Source organism: Crotalus tigris, unplaced genomic scaffold, assembly GCF_016545835.1.
Source record: "Crotalus tigris isolate CLP2741 ecotype Arizona unplaced genomic scaffold, ASM1654583v1 scf7180000020929.304458, whole genome shotgun sequence".
NCBI lineage: Eukaryota > Metazoa > Chordata > Lepidosauria > Squamata > Viperidae > Crotalus > Crotalus tigris.
The window spans coordinates 193,223-206,745 of NW_024098262.1; the positions used below are offsets into that span (position 1 = coordinate 193,223).

At 37.2% G+C, this 13,523-nt stretch overlaps 1 protein-coding gene across 2 annotated transcripts in view; it reads left to right on the forward strand.

The window, feature by feature from the left end:
- The window catches only part of TMEM98 (transmembrane protein 98), a 40,676-nt gene that overhangs the window by 22,158 nt on the left and 4,995 nt on the right, over window positions 1-13,523 (forward strand). For both annotated transcript variants that reach the window (XM_039368737.1, XM_039368738.1), the window contains exon 6: window positions 1,740-1,799. In XM_039368737.1, the coding sequence (XP_039224671.1) occupies window positions 1,740-1,799 (60 nt within the window). The remainder of the gene's footprint in view (window positions 1-1,739; window positions 1,800-13,523) is intronic.

Here is a 13,523-nt window from a genome sequence, read left to right on the forward strand (position 1 = left end):
CTCTTTGCTCTCTTTCTTTTTAATGCCCTGGATTTGCAGGATAGAATAGGAAGGTTCTACAGAAGGGGTTATGTAAACTGGGCTGCAGTACTGCTCAGGATGCTAAATGCATTTGGATATATCACAGGAGCATAAGAAGAAGGAAATGCAGTGGGGTACCGTAAGAGTCTGTCTCGAGTACAATCCTCTCAAACATCATAAATGATCTAGATGAGGGCATTAAAAGGGTGGATGACAAAAAGCTGGGGAGGAGATGTTAACATTTTGGAATACAGACTCAAAATTCAGAAGGATTTTATAGACCTTGAGCATTGGTCCCTATCCAACAAGATGCAGTTCATTGGTGAGAAAAGTTAGGCATGAAAAACCAAATGCAAACAGAATAGAATAGGAGGTACCTAGTTCAACAGTAATGCTTGTGAAAAGGATCTAAGTGTCCTGATGGACCACTGTAAGTATGAGCCAGGAATGTGCTGTAGCTTCTAAAAAGGCCAATGCAGTCCTAGACTGCATCAACAGAAGGAAGCATCAAGATCACGGGAAGTGATAATACTCTATACTGCACTAGTGAGGCCACACTTGGAATACTGTGCCTAATTTTGCTCATCACAATACAAAAACAATGCTGAGACCCCAGAAAGAGTATAGAGAAGAGTAAAATGATAAGGGGTCTGGAGCCTAAATCACACAATGAACAGCTAAGGGAACTAAGTAAGTTTAGCCTAACAAAAAGAAGGTTTAGGGATGCCATAGTAGCCATCTTTCAATACTTGAAGGGCTATCACAAGGAAGAGGGAGTCAGTTTATTCTCCACAGGACCTGAGGGCAGGGCACTTTATTTTCCATAGCACCTCAGGTAGAACCAATGGGTGGAAGTTTGTCAGAAGGTGATTCAACCCAGACCTAAGGAAGAATTTTCTGACAGAAAATTAAGCAATGGAACAGTTTGTTTCTCTGAGTGACCCACTCTGTGGGTGGAGGTTGCTGGAGGTTTTCATAAAGATTGGGCAATCATTTTTCCTGGTTAAAGATCCTGCCTTGAGTAGGGGATTGGACTAGAAGACCTCCAAGTCCTTTTCTACACCTTGTTTCTATGAGTCTAAGATGCAGCACTAATGTGAGACATTTATCTTTCTATCTCTCTATGTCAAGTGCAAGCAACCAGATCCACATATGAAGGGTTCAGGTTGACTACTTTATTGTGTTCTACAAGAACTGTAGAAGTTCTGTACAAGAATCTTCCCAGACTGCCTGCCTTTCCTTGGGAATTAACATATATGAGGAACTTAAGGGGAGGGGACTAGGTCTAAGTATCTTGCAGCTGCTCAAAGTTAATTCCCCACTTAATCCCTCCCCCTTGCCTGATTGGGAAATTCACAACACCTTAATTTCATCACCTTAACCTGAGACATAACGTCTACCCTCTATATGAAAGTAGACAGAGGTAATACTGGTAATATATGTCCTCACTAACAGTAGGATAACAACCTCTAGTGCACTTTGTCGCACTAAGCTAATATAGGGAACAAAAGAAAGATATGCTGAGGAATAGTTCAGACAATTCAAATAGGAGCAGCAGGGAACAAGCAGTGCTGATCGCCTGCCATCCCCCTTATACTGGAGAGAGGGAGGGAAGGATGAGTGGATGGATGGACAGAGAGATGCATAGCAGTTTTTATTTCGCTTCCTTAATTTGTACATTGTTTAATTACAACTAGCCATCTTTGTTTTCTTCATAGGGTAGATGATGTGGTGCGATCTATGTATCCACCACTGGACCCCAAACTGTTAGATGCCAGGTGAGTAGGCATTGCTTGGGAGGGAAGGTGATAAATGTCTGCCTTACTTTCTAACTATATAATCTAAAAAGCAGTATACTTCTTGGAAGTATATTATCTTGCTTTCATTCTCACATTTTAGTGTGTCTGTACATGTGGTCCTTCTGGAGTTCTTCATCAAGTCCCTTTTACAATGTATTTCAGCATTTCTCATCACCTTTAAAAAGGCTTCCCATAGATCAGTACAATCTTTTTTAAAATATAATTTTATTTTAAGTATAAGTTTTTAAGTTTTAAAAACAAGAGTAAAGATCAATACAAATTAAAATAAGGAAAAAAAAAAGGAAGGAAATAAAAAAGAAAGCTGAAGTACAAAAATAAAAAAGGCAGAAGAAAAATAGAAAAGGAAAAAAGATATAAAGCATTGGCTTCCAATCATCTTTACAGCAATCATAAGTACAGTTGTAAATTTATCTCTTTCTCTAAAGTCAGCTTGTGACTCTCTTCTTTCTATAATCTATCCTGTCTAATCATCAAAACCAAGTCACAAGTTCATTTCTCTCTGTTTTACACTAAAAGTTGATAAAGGGTTTCTTTTATATTGTCTTTTCTCTAATCAAGCATGTCAATTTGGCCATCTCAGCAAATTCTATCATCTTCACCAACCACTCCTTTATTGTAGGTATTGCCAAATTTATAGAAGTTTTCTTTAAGATTATAACACAGTGTAAATTTTAATTCCTTCAACCACACATTTTCCCATTGTTCCATTTGTATATTATAACTAAAATTTCAGCTCATTTTAACATACATTCTTTCACTTGTTCTTCTTCTGTTTCATATTCCAATAAATTTTATACATTTTAACAATCACATTTTCATCCTTTGTACACAATTCTAGTTAAAACAGTCTTAAAACATTCAATACTATATATTATTTTGTCTACTTTGAATCTTTCTGATTAATAGTAAATAAGAAAACTGTTGACAATCAAAAGTTGGAATTAAAATTGCCTGGAGAAATATCAACAACCTAAGATATGTAGATGATACTACTCTAATGGCAGAAAGTGAAGAGGAATTAAAGAGCCTCTTGATGCGGGTGAAGAAGGAGAGTGCAAAAGTTGGCTTGAAACTCAACATTAAAAAAACCAAGATCATGGCATCTGGCCCTCTCAATTCCTGGCAAATAGATGGGGAAGAAATGGAGGTAGTGACAGATTTTATCTTCCTGGGCTCCAAGATCACCACAGATGGGGACTGCAGCCAAGAAATTAAAAGACGCTTGCTCCTGGGGAGGAAAGCTATGGCAAAAAAGCAGAGACATCACCCTGCCAACAAAAGTACACATAGTCAAGACCATGGTTTTCCCGGTTGCAATGTATGGCTGAGAAAGTTGGATCGTAGGAAAGGTTGAGCACAAAAGATTTGAGCCTTTGAACTATGGTGCTGGAGAAGACTCCTGAGAGTGTCCTTTACTGCAAGGCGATCAAACCGGTCAGTCCTAGAGAAGATCAATCCTGACTGCTCTTTAGAAGGCCAGATCCTGAAGTTGAAACTCAAGCACTTTGGCCACCTAATGAGAAGGAAGGACTCAGTGGAGAAGAGCCTAATGCTGGGAAAGATTGAGAGCAATAGAAGAAGGGGACGACAGAGAATGAGGTAGCTGGATGGAGTCAGTAGGCATGAGCTTAAATGGACTCCAGAAGATAGTAGAGGACAGGAAGGCCTGGAGGAATGTTGTCCATGTGGTCGCGATGGGTCAGACACAACTTCGCAACTAACAACAACAACAACAACATTGACAATTATGTCCCTGTTGTGTCAATTTTTCTCTTAATTTTATTATGTATTTCCTTTGACAGAATTGTAATATCTCACAGTATGTTAACTATTATTTACATATATAAATACATAATGTATTTTACATATTATGCTGAGAGCCATGAAGCCATGTTTTGGACACAACCTGGATTTGTATGTATTCATATTCTCAACACCTAACAGTGATTTTTAAAACCTACATTGAGCTTAACTTTATCATATGACAAATATTCACACCACTCAAATCTAGTTCATGTTCTCTAAATGTCTTCCATTTCTCATACACCCACAAAGGTTTTTTCCTTTGCCATACAAACTTATATGCATCTTTTTGCCATTGTTTAAATAGTACATAGTAACAAAAACATCATTCTAGGCAAAACATTTTTATCATAGAAATTCTCTCCAACAATGTAATTTCTCCTTTCTTATCATTTTTAACTTCATTACATGTTTTAATGTAATTATGCTGAAATAGCATAAAATTCATATTTGTCATGGTGCTAACCAAACATTTTACTTTTTCTCAGTCTTAAAATTTATTTTCTTCATCAGTTAAAATTGATCATCTATTTTCATATTTTTGTTAACAACTTCATTTTTTGATTATTAATCTTTAACTTACTGGTATACCAAATTCTTTTAATTTTCACATCAGTGGGCCTATTGCCTTTAGTAAATTCTCCAGAGTTAATATTGAGTCATCAGTAAATGCTCTTAATTAAAAGTTTCTTTTTAAAAAAAATATTAGATTTTATAAGGGTGGGGAAGGGATAAGATCGGTCAGGGTGTTGGATGGGGTTGGGGAGTGAGGTTGGGATAAGGGTAGGGAAAGATACAATAGTGGGGTTACCCCCAACAGTAATTCATCGCTTTAGCAAGCAGACTGTCATCCAGGTATAAATGTTAAATAACAGTAATTAAAATGATACTAAAATATAAAAAATATAAATAATTGTAATCATAAAAATTAAAAGTTATAAATGTCGTTTATCCTACTAGCTAAACAGTTACTATAGTACTGAATAATTATAATCACTAATAATAACAATAGTCATAAAAATAAAGCTTAGTCAATAAATATCGTTCATCTTGTTAGCTTTACAATATTAATTAACCTTAGTTAATATAATACTAAACAATTATAGTCACCAAGAATGATAGTAATCATAAAAAGGTTAATCAGTAAGTATCATTCATCTTAAGTAGCAATAATTAATATAATACTAAGTAATCATAATCGCTAATAATAACAATAATCATGAAAATAAAGTCTAGTCCGAGAGAGGAGAATTGAAATCAAGGAAAAATCTTCAGGAAGAAGGGATAGAACTGGAATGGTGGGCATATCTCCAATTGCAATCAAGACACAGGAAAGATAAAAAAGATTGGGGTATAAAAACAGAGTTAGATAAAATATTATTAGGAACCGAAGATAAAATGATTAAAAGAATATATCACTACCTTCTAGACCAGGCAATGTTTGAAGAGCAGGTCAAGGAAACTATGTTAATGTGGAGTAGGGATTTCAGTTTTAATATTGATTTACATATTTGGCAAGAATTGTGGGAAAGAAACAGGAAACTCACTTTAGCCACTTCTTATAAGGAAAATCTTTATAAGGTGTTTTACAGATAGCATTTCCCACCCACGAGGTTAGCCAAAATGGGCCCAAATCTTTCACCTATATGTTGGAAATGTAAAATAGCAATAGGGACCTATTATCACATGTGGTGGGAATGTCCTAAAGACTGTGATTATTGGAATAGGATAAGAAAATGGTTGAAAGAAATATTAATGTCAGAGATAGAGCTAAATCCTAAAACCAGCTGAGTACGGCCGGTCAGCCAGCTACGAATCCATCTGGTGGTGATGCTGTCTAACCCACATTTTTCTTATCGAGTTCAAACTGGAATGTTACATCATGTCCAATGTTTTCTTTTTTTTATTGTATTATAAATAAAAAACTTTTTAAATAATGAAAATAAAGTCTAGTCAATAAATGTCCTTCATCTTATTAACTTTCACAATCCATTCTCATTCTATCGAGCTGCTAACCACTGATAAAATTTTTCCCATGTTTTAAAGTAAACTGAGTCTTCTCTCTCTTTAATCTCTAAAGTTAGTCTGTCCATTTCTGCACATTCTAAAATTTTCATAATTATAATCTGATTTGGTGGTAAATTTTCATTTTCCCAAAATTGGGCAAATACTATTCTGGCAGCTGTCAATACATGTAATATTTATTTATTTATTTATTTATTTACAGTATTTATATGCCGCCCAATCCCAAAGGACTCAGGGCGGCGTACAAAGTTAAAAACAATAATAAAACAGTAAAATAAAGCAGTCATACCACAGTCATACCGCGAGTCCGATCATATCCCGGCCCCCCCGGGGACATCAGCCCCAGGCCTGCCGGAACAGGAGGGTTTTAACAGCCTTCTTAAAGGCCGGCAGGGTGGGAGTTGTTCGAACCTCGGGGAGAAGTTGATTCCACCAGGTCGGAGCCACCACAGAAAAGGCCCTTCCCCGAGGGCCCGCCAGCTGACACTGTCTGGCCGACGGGACCCGAAGGAGGCCCACTCTATGGGACCTCACCGGTCTCTGGGAACTATGTGGCAGAATGCGGTCCTGTAAGTAACCTGGCCCTATGCCATGAAGGGCTTTAAAGGTGATAACCAACACCTTGAATTGCGTCCGGAGACCCACAGGAAGCCAGTGCAGCTCGCGGAGGATAGGTGACACGTGGGCGTACCTCGGCGCGCCCACAATCGCTCTCGCGGCTGCATTCTGAACCAACTGCAGCCTCCGAACGCTCTTCAAGGGTAGCCCCATGTAGAGCGCGTTACAGTAATCCAGTCTTGAGGTGACAAGGGCATGAGTGACTGTGAGTAAAGCCTCCCGGTCCAAATAAGGCCGCAACTGGTGCACTAGGCGAACCTGTGCAAAGGTCCCCCTGGCCACAGCCGATAGATGTTGTTCCAGATTTAGCTGTGAGTCCAGGAGGACACCCAAGTTGCGTGCCTGCACTGAGGGAGGTAGATTTGCCCCCCCCCAGGACTAAAGATGGACCATCCAGTTGACCTTTGGGAGGCAAGACCCAGAGCCACTCGGTCTTGTCAGGGTTGAGTCTAAGCCTGTTCACCCCCATCCAGACCCTCACATCTTCCAGGCACCGGCACATCACGTCGACTGCTTCACTGAAAGGACACGGGGTGGAGATATATAATTGGGTATCATCCGCGTATTGATGATACCTCACCCCGTGTTGCCGAATGATCTCACCCAGTGGTTTCATGTAGATGTTAAAAAGGAGGGGGGACAGGACCGAGCCCTGAGGCACCCCATAATCGAGGCGCCTAGGGGTCGATCTCTGTCCGCCCGCCAACACCGACTGCGACCTGTCAGAGAGGTAGGAGGAGAACCACCGCAACACAGTGCCGCCCACCCCCACCTCTCCGAGACGACGCAGAAGGATACCATGGTCGATGGTATCGAAAGCCGCTGAGAGGTCAAGAAGCACCAGGATAGAGGAATGACTCCTATCCCGGGCTCGCCAGAGGTCATCGGTCAGTGCGACCAAAGCAGTCTCATGCTGTAGCCGGGCCTGAAACCAGATTGAAAAGGGTCCAGATAATTGGTTTCATCCAAGGATCGCAAGAGTTGGGATGCCACCACCTTCTCTACAACCTTCCCCACAAAGGGGAGGTTGGAGACGGGACGAAAGTTCTTCAAAACAGCTGGGTCCAGGGAAGGCTTCTTGAGGAGGGGCCTCACCACCGCTTCCTTTAAAGGTTGCGGGAAAGACCCCTCCATCAAGGAAGCATTGATTATCGCCTGGAGCCAGCCTCGTGTCACCTCCCTACTGGCAGAAACCAGCCAGGAGGGGCACGGGTCCAATAAACAGGTGGCGGCATTCATTGCCCTCACGGCCTTGTCCACTTCATCAGGGGTCACAGGCTCAAACTCGCTCCAGATAACATGACTAAGACCAGCCCCTGGCAACTCGGCTGGCACTGCCCAGTCGGAGTCCAGGTCTCTCTGAATCTGAGCGATTTTGTCCGACAGAAACTGAACAAACTCCTCAGCTCTCCCCTGCAAGGGTTCCTCCGCCTCCTCCACTTTAAGAAGGGAGCGGGTCACCCTAAACAAGGCGGCCGGGCGAGATTCTGCGGACGCAATAAGTGCGGAAAAGTGAACACGCTTTGCCGCTCTTATCGCCACTAAATAAGTCCTAAGATAGGCTCTTAATAGTGATCGGTCAGATTCAGAGTTACTGGCCCTCCAACGTCGCTCTAGACGTCTCTTGTGGCGCTTCATCTCCCGGAGCTCCTCAGTAAACCAAGGTGTCCTCCGGGGACCACCACCACAGAGAGTATTAAATATTCATTCTCTTTTCCATAGTTAGATCCTACTATTCCTAGCAAAAACAATTCCGGTTTAATTTCTATCTGTATTTTGGTCATCTTTTCCAGCCATGTATGGATCTTAAACCAAAATTTCTTTGCGTTAGAGCATGTCCACCAGATATGATAGTAAGTGCCTGGTTTTTGTTTACATTTCCAACAAATGTTCGATACATTTTTAAACATTTTCGCTAATCGAACTGGTGTCATATGCCATCTATAATACGTTTATACAAATTTTCTTTATATGAAGCTGCTTTAGTGAATTTAATATTTCTGTCCCAAAGCTTTTGCCAATCTTCTAAATCTATAGAATATCCCCAAAAAATTGCCCATACTATCATTGTCTCTTTTACTTGTTCTTCTTTCATCTTCCAACTTAGCAGGAATTTGTAAAGCTTCTTAATCAAGTTATCGTCTGTTTTCAAAAGTATTTTATCGAGTAATGTCTGTTCTTTATAAAATCCTGCTGATTTTACATCTTTTTCGAACCTTGTTTGAATTTGCAAATAGGACCACCATGTTAAAACAATACCTTGTTGTTGAAGAACCTGCCTGTCTTTAAGTTTTCCGTCCTTGTCTAAAATGTCTTTATAAGTAACAAGTTTGTCATAGTTAATTAAATTTGGGTAAGCAAACGCTTCCATTGTTGAAAGCTACTCAGGTATTTTCGAATAATTTTTTTGTTTAGTTCTTTCCCATTCTGGGAACAGTACATTCCTTATGGCATGATTTTGAAAATATTTATGTACTTTATTTTTCCTATATCACAAACATGTGTGCCAACCCAATTGCAAATCGTGTCTTCTAAATAAAGAAGTTGTTTATTTCTCAATATAATCCATTCTTTGAGCCAAAGCAAAATGGCTGCTTGATAATAAAGTCTCCAATCCAGCAGTCCAAAACCCCCTCTGACTTTGGTTTCTTGTAACAATTTGGTTTTAATTCGTGCTTTCTTCCTTGCCATATAAATCTCAGTATTGTTGCATTTAAATCGTCAAAGAATTTCTTACCCAATTTGACAGGGGCTGTTTGAAATAGGAAAAGTAGCTTTGGTAAAATATTCATCTTCACAGCTGCTATTCAAAAGTTTCTTTTGTAATCTTTACATCCACAATCCTCTCATCTTATCTATTCAATATTTCAAGAATTAAAATAAACTAGAGAGGAGGAAATAGGCATCTCTCATCTTGTCCATTTCTGTATCTCACAGGGTTTTGCTAGATCTTCATTGACAATTATTTGTACTTTCTATGAAGTACAATCTTACCCCTTTAATGAAACTCTTTCCAAAATTCATATCTTTCAAAACTTTAAATAGGAAAGCCCAGTTTAAACTGTCAATTTTTTTTGCATTTAAGAAAATCAATGCAGTTTGCTTTTCATTATGTTGATTCAATTCTTCCAAAATGTTCAAAACATTTATGATTTTATCCTAAGTAACTTTTAATCCTCATAAATAAATTCTTGCAAAATTATTTTTAACTTCTCAGCCAAAATCATTATATACAACTTATAGTTATTATTCAGTAATGATTCAGCTGACAGTTTCTTGTTAATTTCAAATCTGTTCCTCCTTACACATCAATGGAATGTAATCTCTTCAATTTTCTGGCATCTTTCTCCTCTGTAAAATAGAATTCATCATTTTTTATCAACATTGTAAAAGTTTATCCTCAAATCATTTATAATAAGAAACCAGTAACCCATTTAGTCCAGGCACCTTTCCTCTTTTAGCTTTTTTTATAGCTTTGAAAATTTTCCTTATTCCATTCATAATCTTTTTCTGTTTCTCTGTACTCTTTTTTTATAAATATTTTATTAAATTTTATGCAGGTAGGAAAAGGATAGGGTCAGTACGGGTATGGGAAGGGGTGGGAGCAAGGGATTTAGGATAGGTAGGTACAGTAAAAGGGTACAGTAATGGGGTAACCCCCAACAATAATCACATGCTTTAACAAGCAAACTACTGTCCAGGTATAAATATTGAGTAAACATAATTTATATAATACTAAACATTTATAATAAGTGAAGTTGACTATAATCATGTAACTAAAAATTAACAAATAAATACAGTTCCTCTAAGTCAGTGGTTCTCAACCTGTGGGTTGGGACCCCATTTGGGGTCGAACGACCATTTCACGGGGGTCGCCAAACAAGGCTGTCCGCCATTTTTTCCCCCTTTTCTTTGGCCACGCCCCTGGCACCCGGTGATGTATAAGTGGTTGGGAGTCATCACAACATGGGGAACTATATTATGGGGTCACGGCATTAGAAAGGTTGAGAACCACTGCTCTAAGTAGATAACCATAATTGATAAAATATCAGCTAATTCTAATTATCACCACTAGTATTTAAAATCACTAGTAATAACGATGTTATTAACATAGAAGATAAAGCTTAGTTAAAAACCTATTGTTTATTCTATTTAATTTCAAGTTCTTTTCTCATTCTACCGTATTTCTAACCATTGATAAAAATTTTCCCAAGTTTTAAAATAAATTGAATCTTCTTTCTCTTTCATCTCCAAAGTTAATCTGTCCATTTCTGCACATTTTAAAATTTTGGTAATTATAGTCTGATCAGATGGGAGGTTTTCATTTTTCCAAAATTGGGCAAATACTATTCTTGCAGCTGTTAAAACATGTAATATTAAATAATCATTCTCTTTACCGCAATTAGGTCCTAATATTCCTAGCAAAAACATTTCCGATTTAAATTCTATCTGTATTTTCATCATCTTTTCCAGCCATCTATGAATCTTAGACCAATATTTCTTTGCATTAGGGCATATCCACCAGACATGGTAGTAAGTACCTGGCTTTTGTTTACATTTCCAACAAATATTTGATACATTTTTAAACATTTTCGCTAAACGAACTGGTGTCATATGCCATCTATAAAACATTTTATATAAATTTTCTTTGTATGAGGCTGCTTTAGTGAGTTTAATGTTTATATCCCAAAGTTTTTGCCAGTCTATAGAATATCCAAAATTCTTTGACCATACTATCATTGTTTCTTTTACTTGTTCTTCTTCCATCTTCCAGCTTAGCAGAAATTTATAAAGTTTCTTGATCAAATTTTCATGTTTTTAAAAATATTTTATCAAGTGGAGTCTGCTCTTTATAAAATCCCGTTGATTTTATATCTTTTTCATATCTTGTTTGAATTTGCAAATAGGACCACCATGTTAAGTCTATACCTTGACGTTGGAGGACTTGCCTGTCTTTAAGTTTTCCATCCTTATCCAAAATATCTTTGTAACTTACAAGTTTGTTGTAATTAATTAAATTTGGGTAAGTGAATGCTTCCATTGTTGAAAGCCACTCAGGTATTTTCGTATACATTTTGTGTTTAATTCTCTCCCATTCTGAGAGCAATACATTCCTTATGGCATAATTTTGAAAGTATTTATGTGCTTTAGTTTTCTCATACCATATAAAATCGTGCCAACTTAGTTAGAGATCATGTCCCTCTAAATGAAGAAGTCGTTTGTTTCTCAATGTAATCCATTCTTTAAGCGAAAGCAAAATGGCTGCTTGATAAAGTCTCGAGTCCGGGAGTCCAAAGCCCCCTCTGTCTTTAGATTCTTGTAGCAGTTTACTTTTAATTCTTGCTTTCTTTCTTTGCTATATAAATCTTGGTATTGTTGCATTTAAATTGTCAAAAAATTTCTTGCTCAATTTAACAGGAACTGTTTGAAATAGAAAAATTAGCTTTGGTAAAATGTTCATCTTAACCATCACTATTCTTCCTAACAATGATAGTTGAAGATTTTCTCACTTTTCCAAGTCTATTTTTATTTGTTTCAGCAGTCTTTCATAATTATCTTCTTTTAATGTTGTGTATTTTGATGTTAAATAGATACCTAAATATTTAACTCTTTTAGCTATTTGAAGATTTGTCTTTTTGCAAATTGGATTTTCTGTTTGTTTGTTAAGTTTTTTGTTAATACCTTAGTCTTTTCCCTATTTATTTTCAGGCCAGCCACTTCTCCAAATTTCTCAATTTTTGCAAGAGTTTAACAGCTGTTTCCAGTGGCTCCTCTAAAATAAAAACCAAATCATTCACAAAGGCCCGTAATTTATATTTGTGGTCTTTAATCTCCAGTCCTTTAATTTCCGTATCCTGTCTAATATTCCTAGCCAAAACCTCCAATGTGAGAGTAAATAACAAAGGGGACAATGGACATCCCTGTCTAGTGCCTTTTTTGATATCAAATCCATCTGTATAGTCTCCATTTAAAAGTATTCTTGCTGTTTGTTTCTTATAAATTGCTTGAACTGTGTTTATAAAATTTTCACCAAAATCCATTCCTGCAGCTGTTGGAACATAAATTGCCAATTTAAATTATCAAAAGCTTTTTGTGCATCAAGAAATATAAGTGCTATCTGATTCCCTGGATGATTTTCATAATATTCCAAAACAATTAGAATAATCCTTAAGTTGTTCTTTATCTGTCTTTTAGGCAGGAAGCCATTTTGGTCTGGATGTATAAATTCAGTCAAAAAATTCTTCATTCTTTCCGCCATTATTGCAGCAAAAATTTTATAATCCATGTTTAATAGCGATATTGGTCTATAATTTTTAATCTGTGTAACATCAGTATCTTCTTTGGTATCAAAGTAATATTGGCTTCAGTCCATGAATTCGGTATTTTTGTCTGTATAAAAATTTCATTGCACAAATCTTTCAAAATTAGACTTATAATATCTTGTAAGGCTACATAGAATTTTGCAGGGAATCTATCAGGTCCCGGTGTTTTATCTTTTTTTTTTTTTTTTGCCTTTTTATTGCCTCTGTAATCTCCATCATTGATATCTTCTCATTTAACCTCTGTCGCATATTCTCAGGGACCTTTAGAAGATTTGCTTCTTTTAGATAGTCCTGAATTGCCTCTTTGGAAACCACCTCCGCCTTATAGAGTGTCTCATAATAAGCCTTAGTGATTTTTTTCATTACATCATTATGGCAATGTAACTCACCTTTTGAGTCTTGTAACTTACTTATTAATCTTTTTTCTCTTTCTTTTTTCAATCTGTATGCAAGCCATCTTCCTGGTTTATTGGCATTTTCAAAAAAGTTCTGTTTAGCTCATTTGATCTGTTGTGCCATTATATCCATCTCAAGTAAGTTTAATTTGTGTTTTATTAATTGCATTTGTGTCTTCAATTTTTTTTTTGTGGATAAATTCTTAACTCAGATTCCAGGTTGCTAAATTATTCTTTCAATCTACACTGTAATAATAATAATAATAATAATAATAATAATAATAATAATAATAATAATAATTGTTCTGGACCTCGCATAGCTCTATGTAACCCTAACTAGAGAGCATGTATCAGTATGTTAGAATATCTGGCAGTTATTGGGTTAAATGCTAGGTATGTTGATGGGTCAGTGGGAGGGGTCTCAAAGGGTCATTGGTCATTGGGAGACTTCCTGGACACAAGCCAGATGGGAATGCCTTTGTTCATCCAGCCTCATGTCTCCTAGCCACACGGCTTGG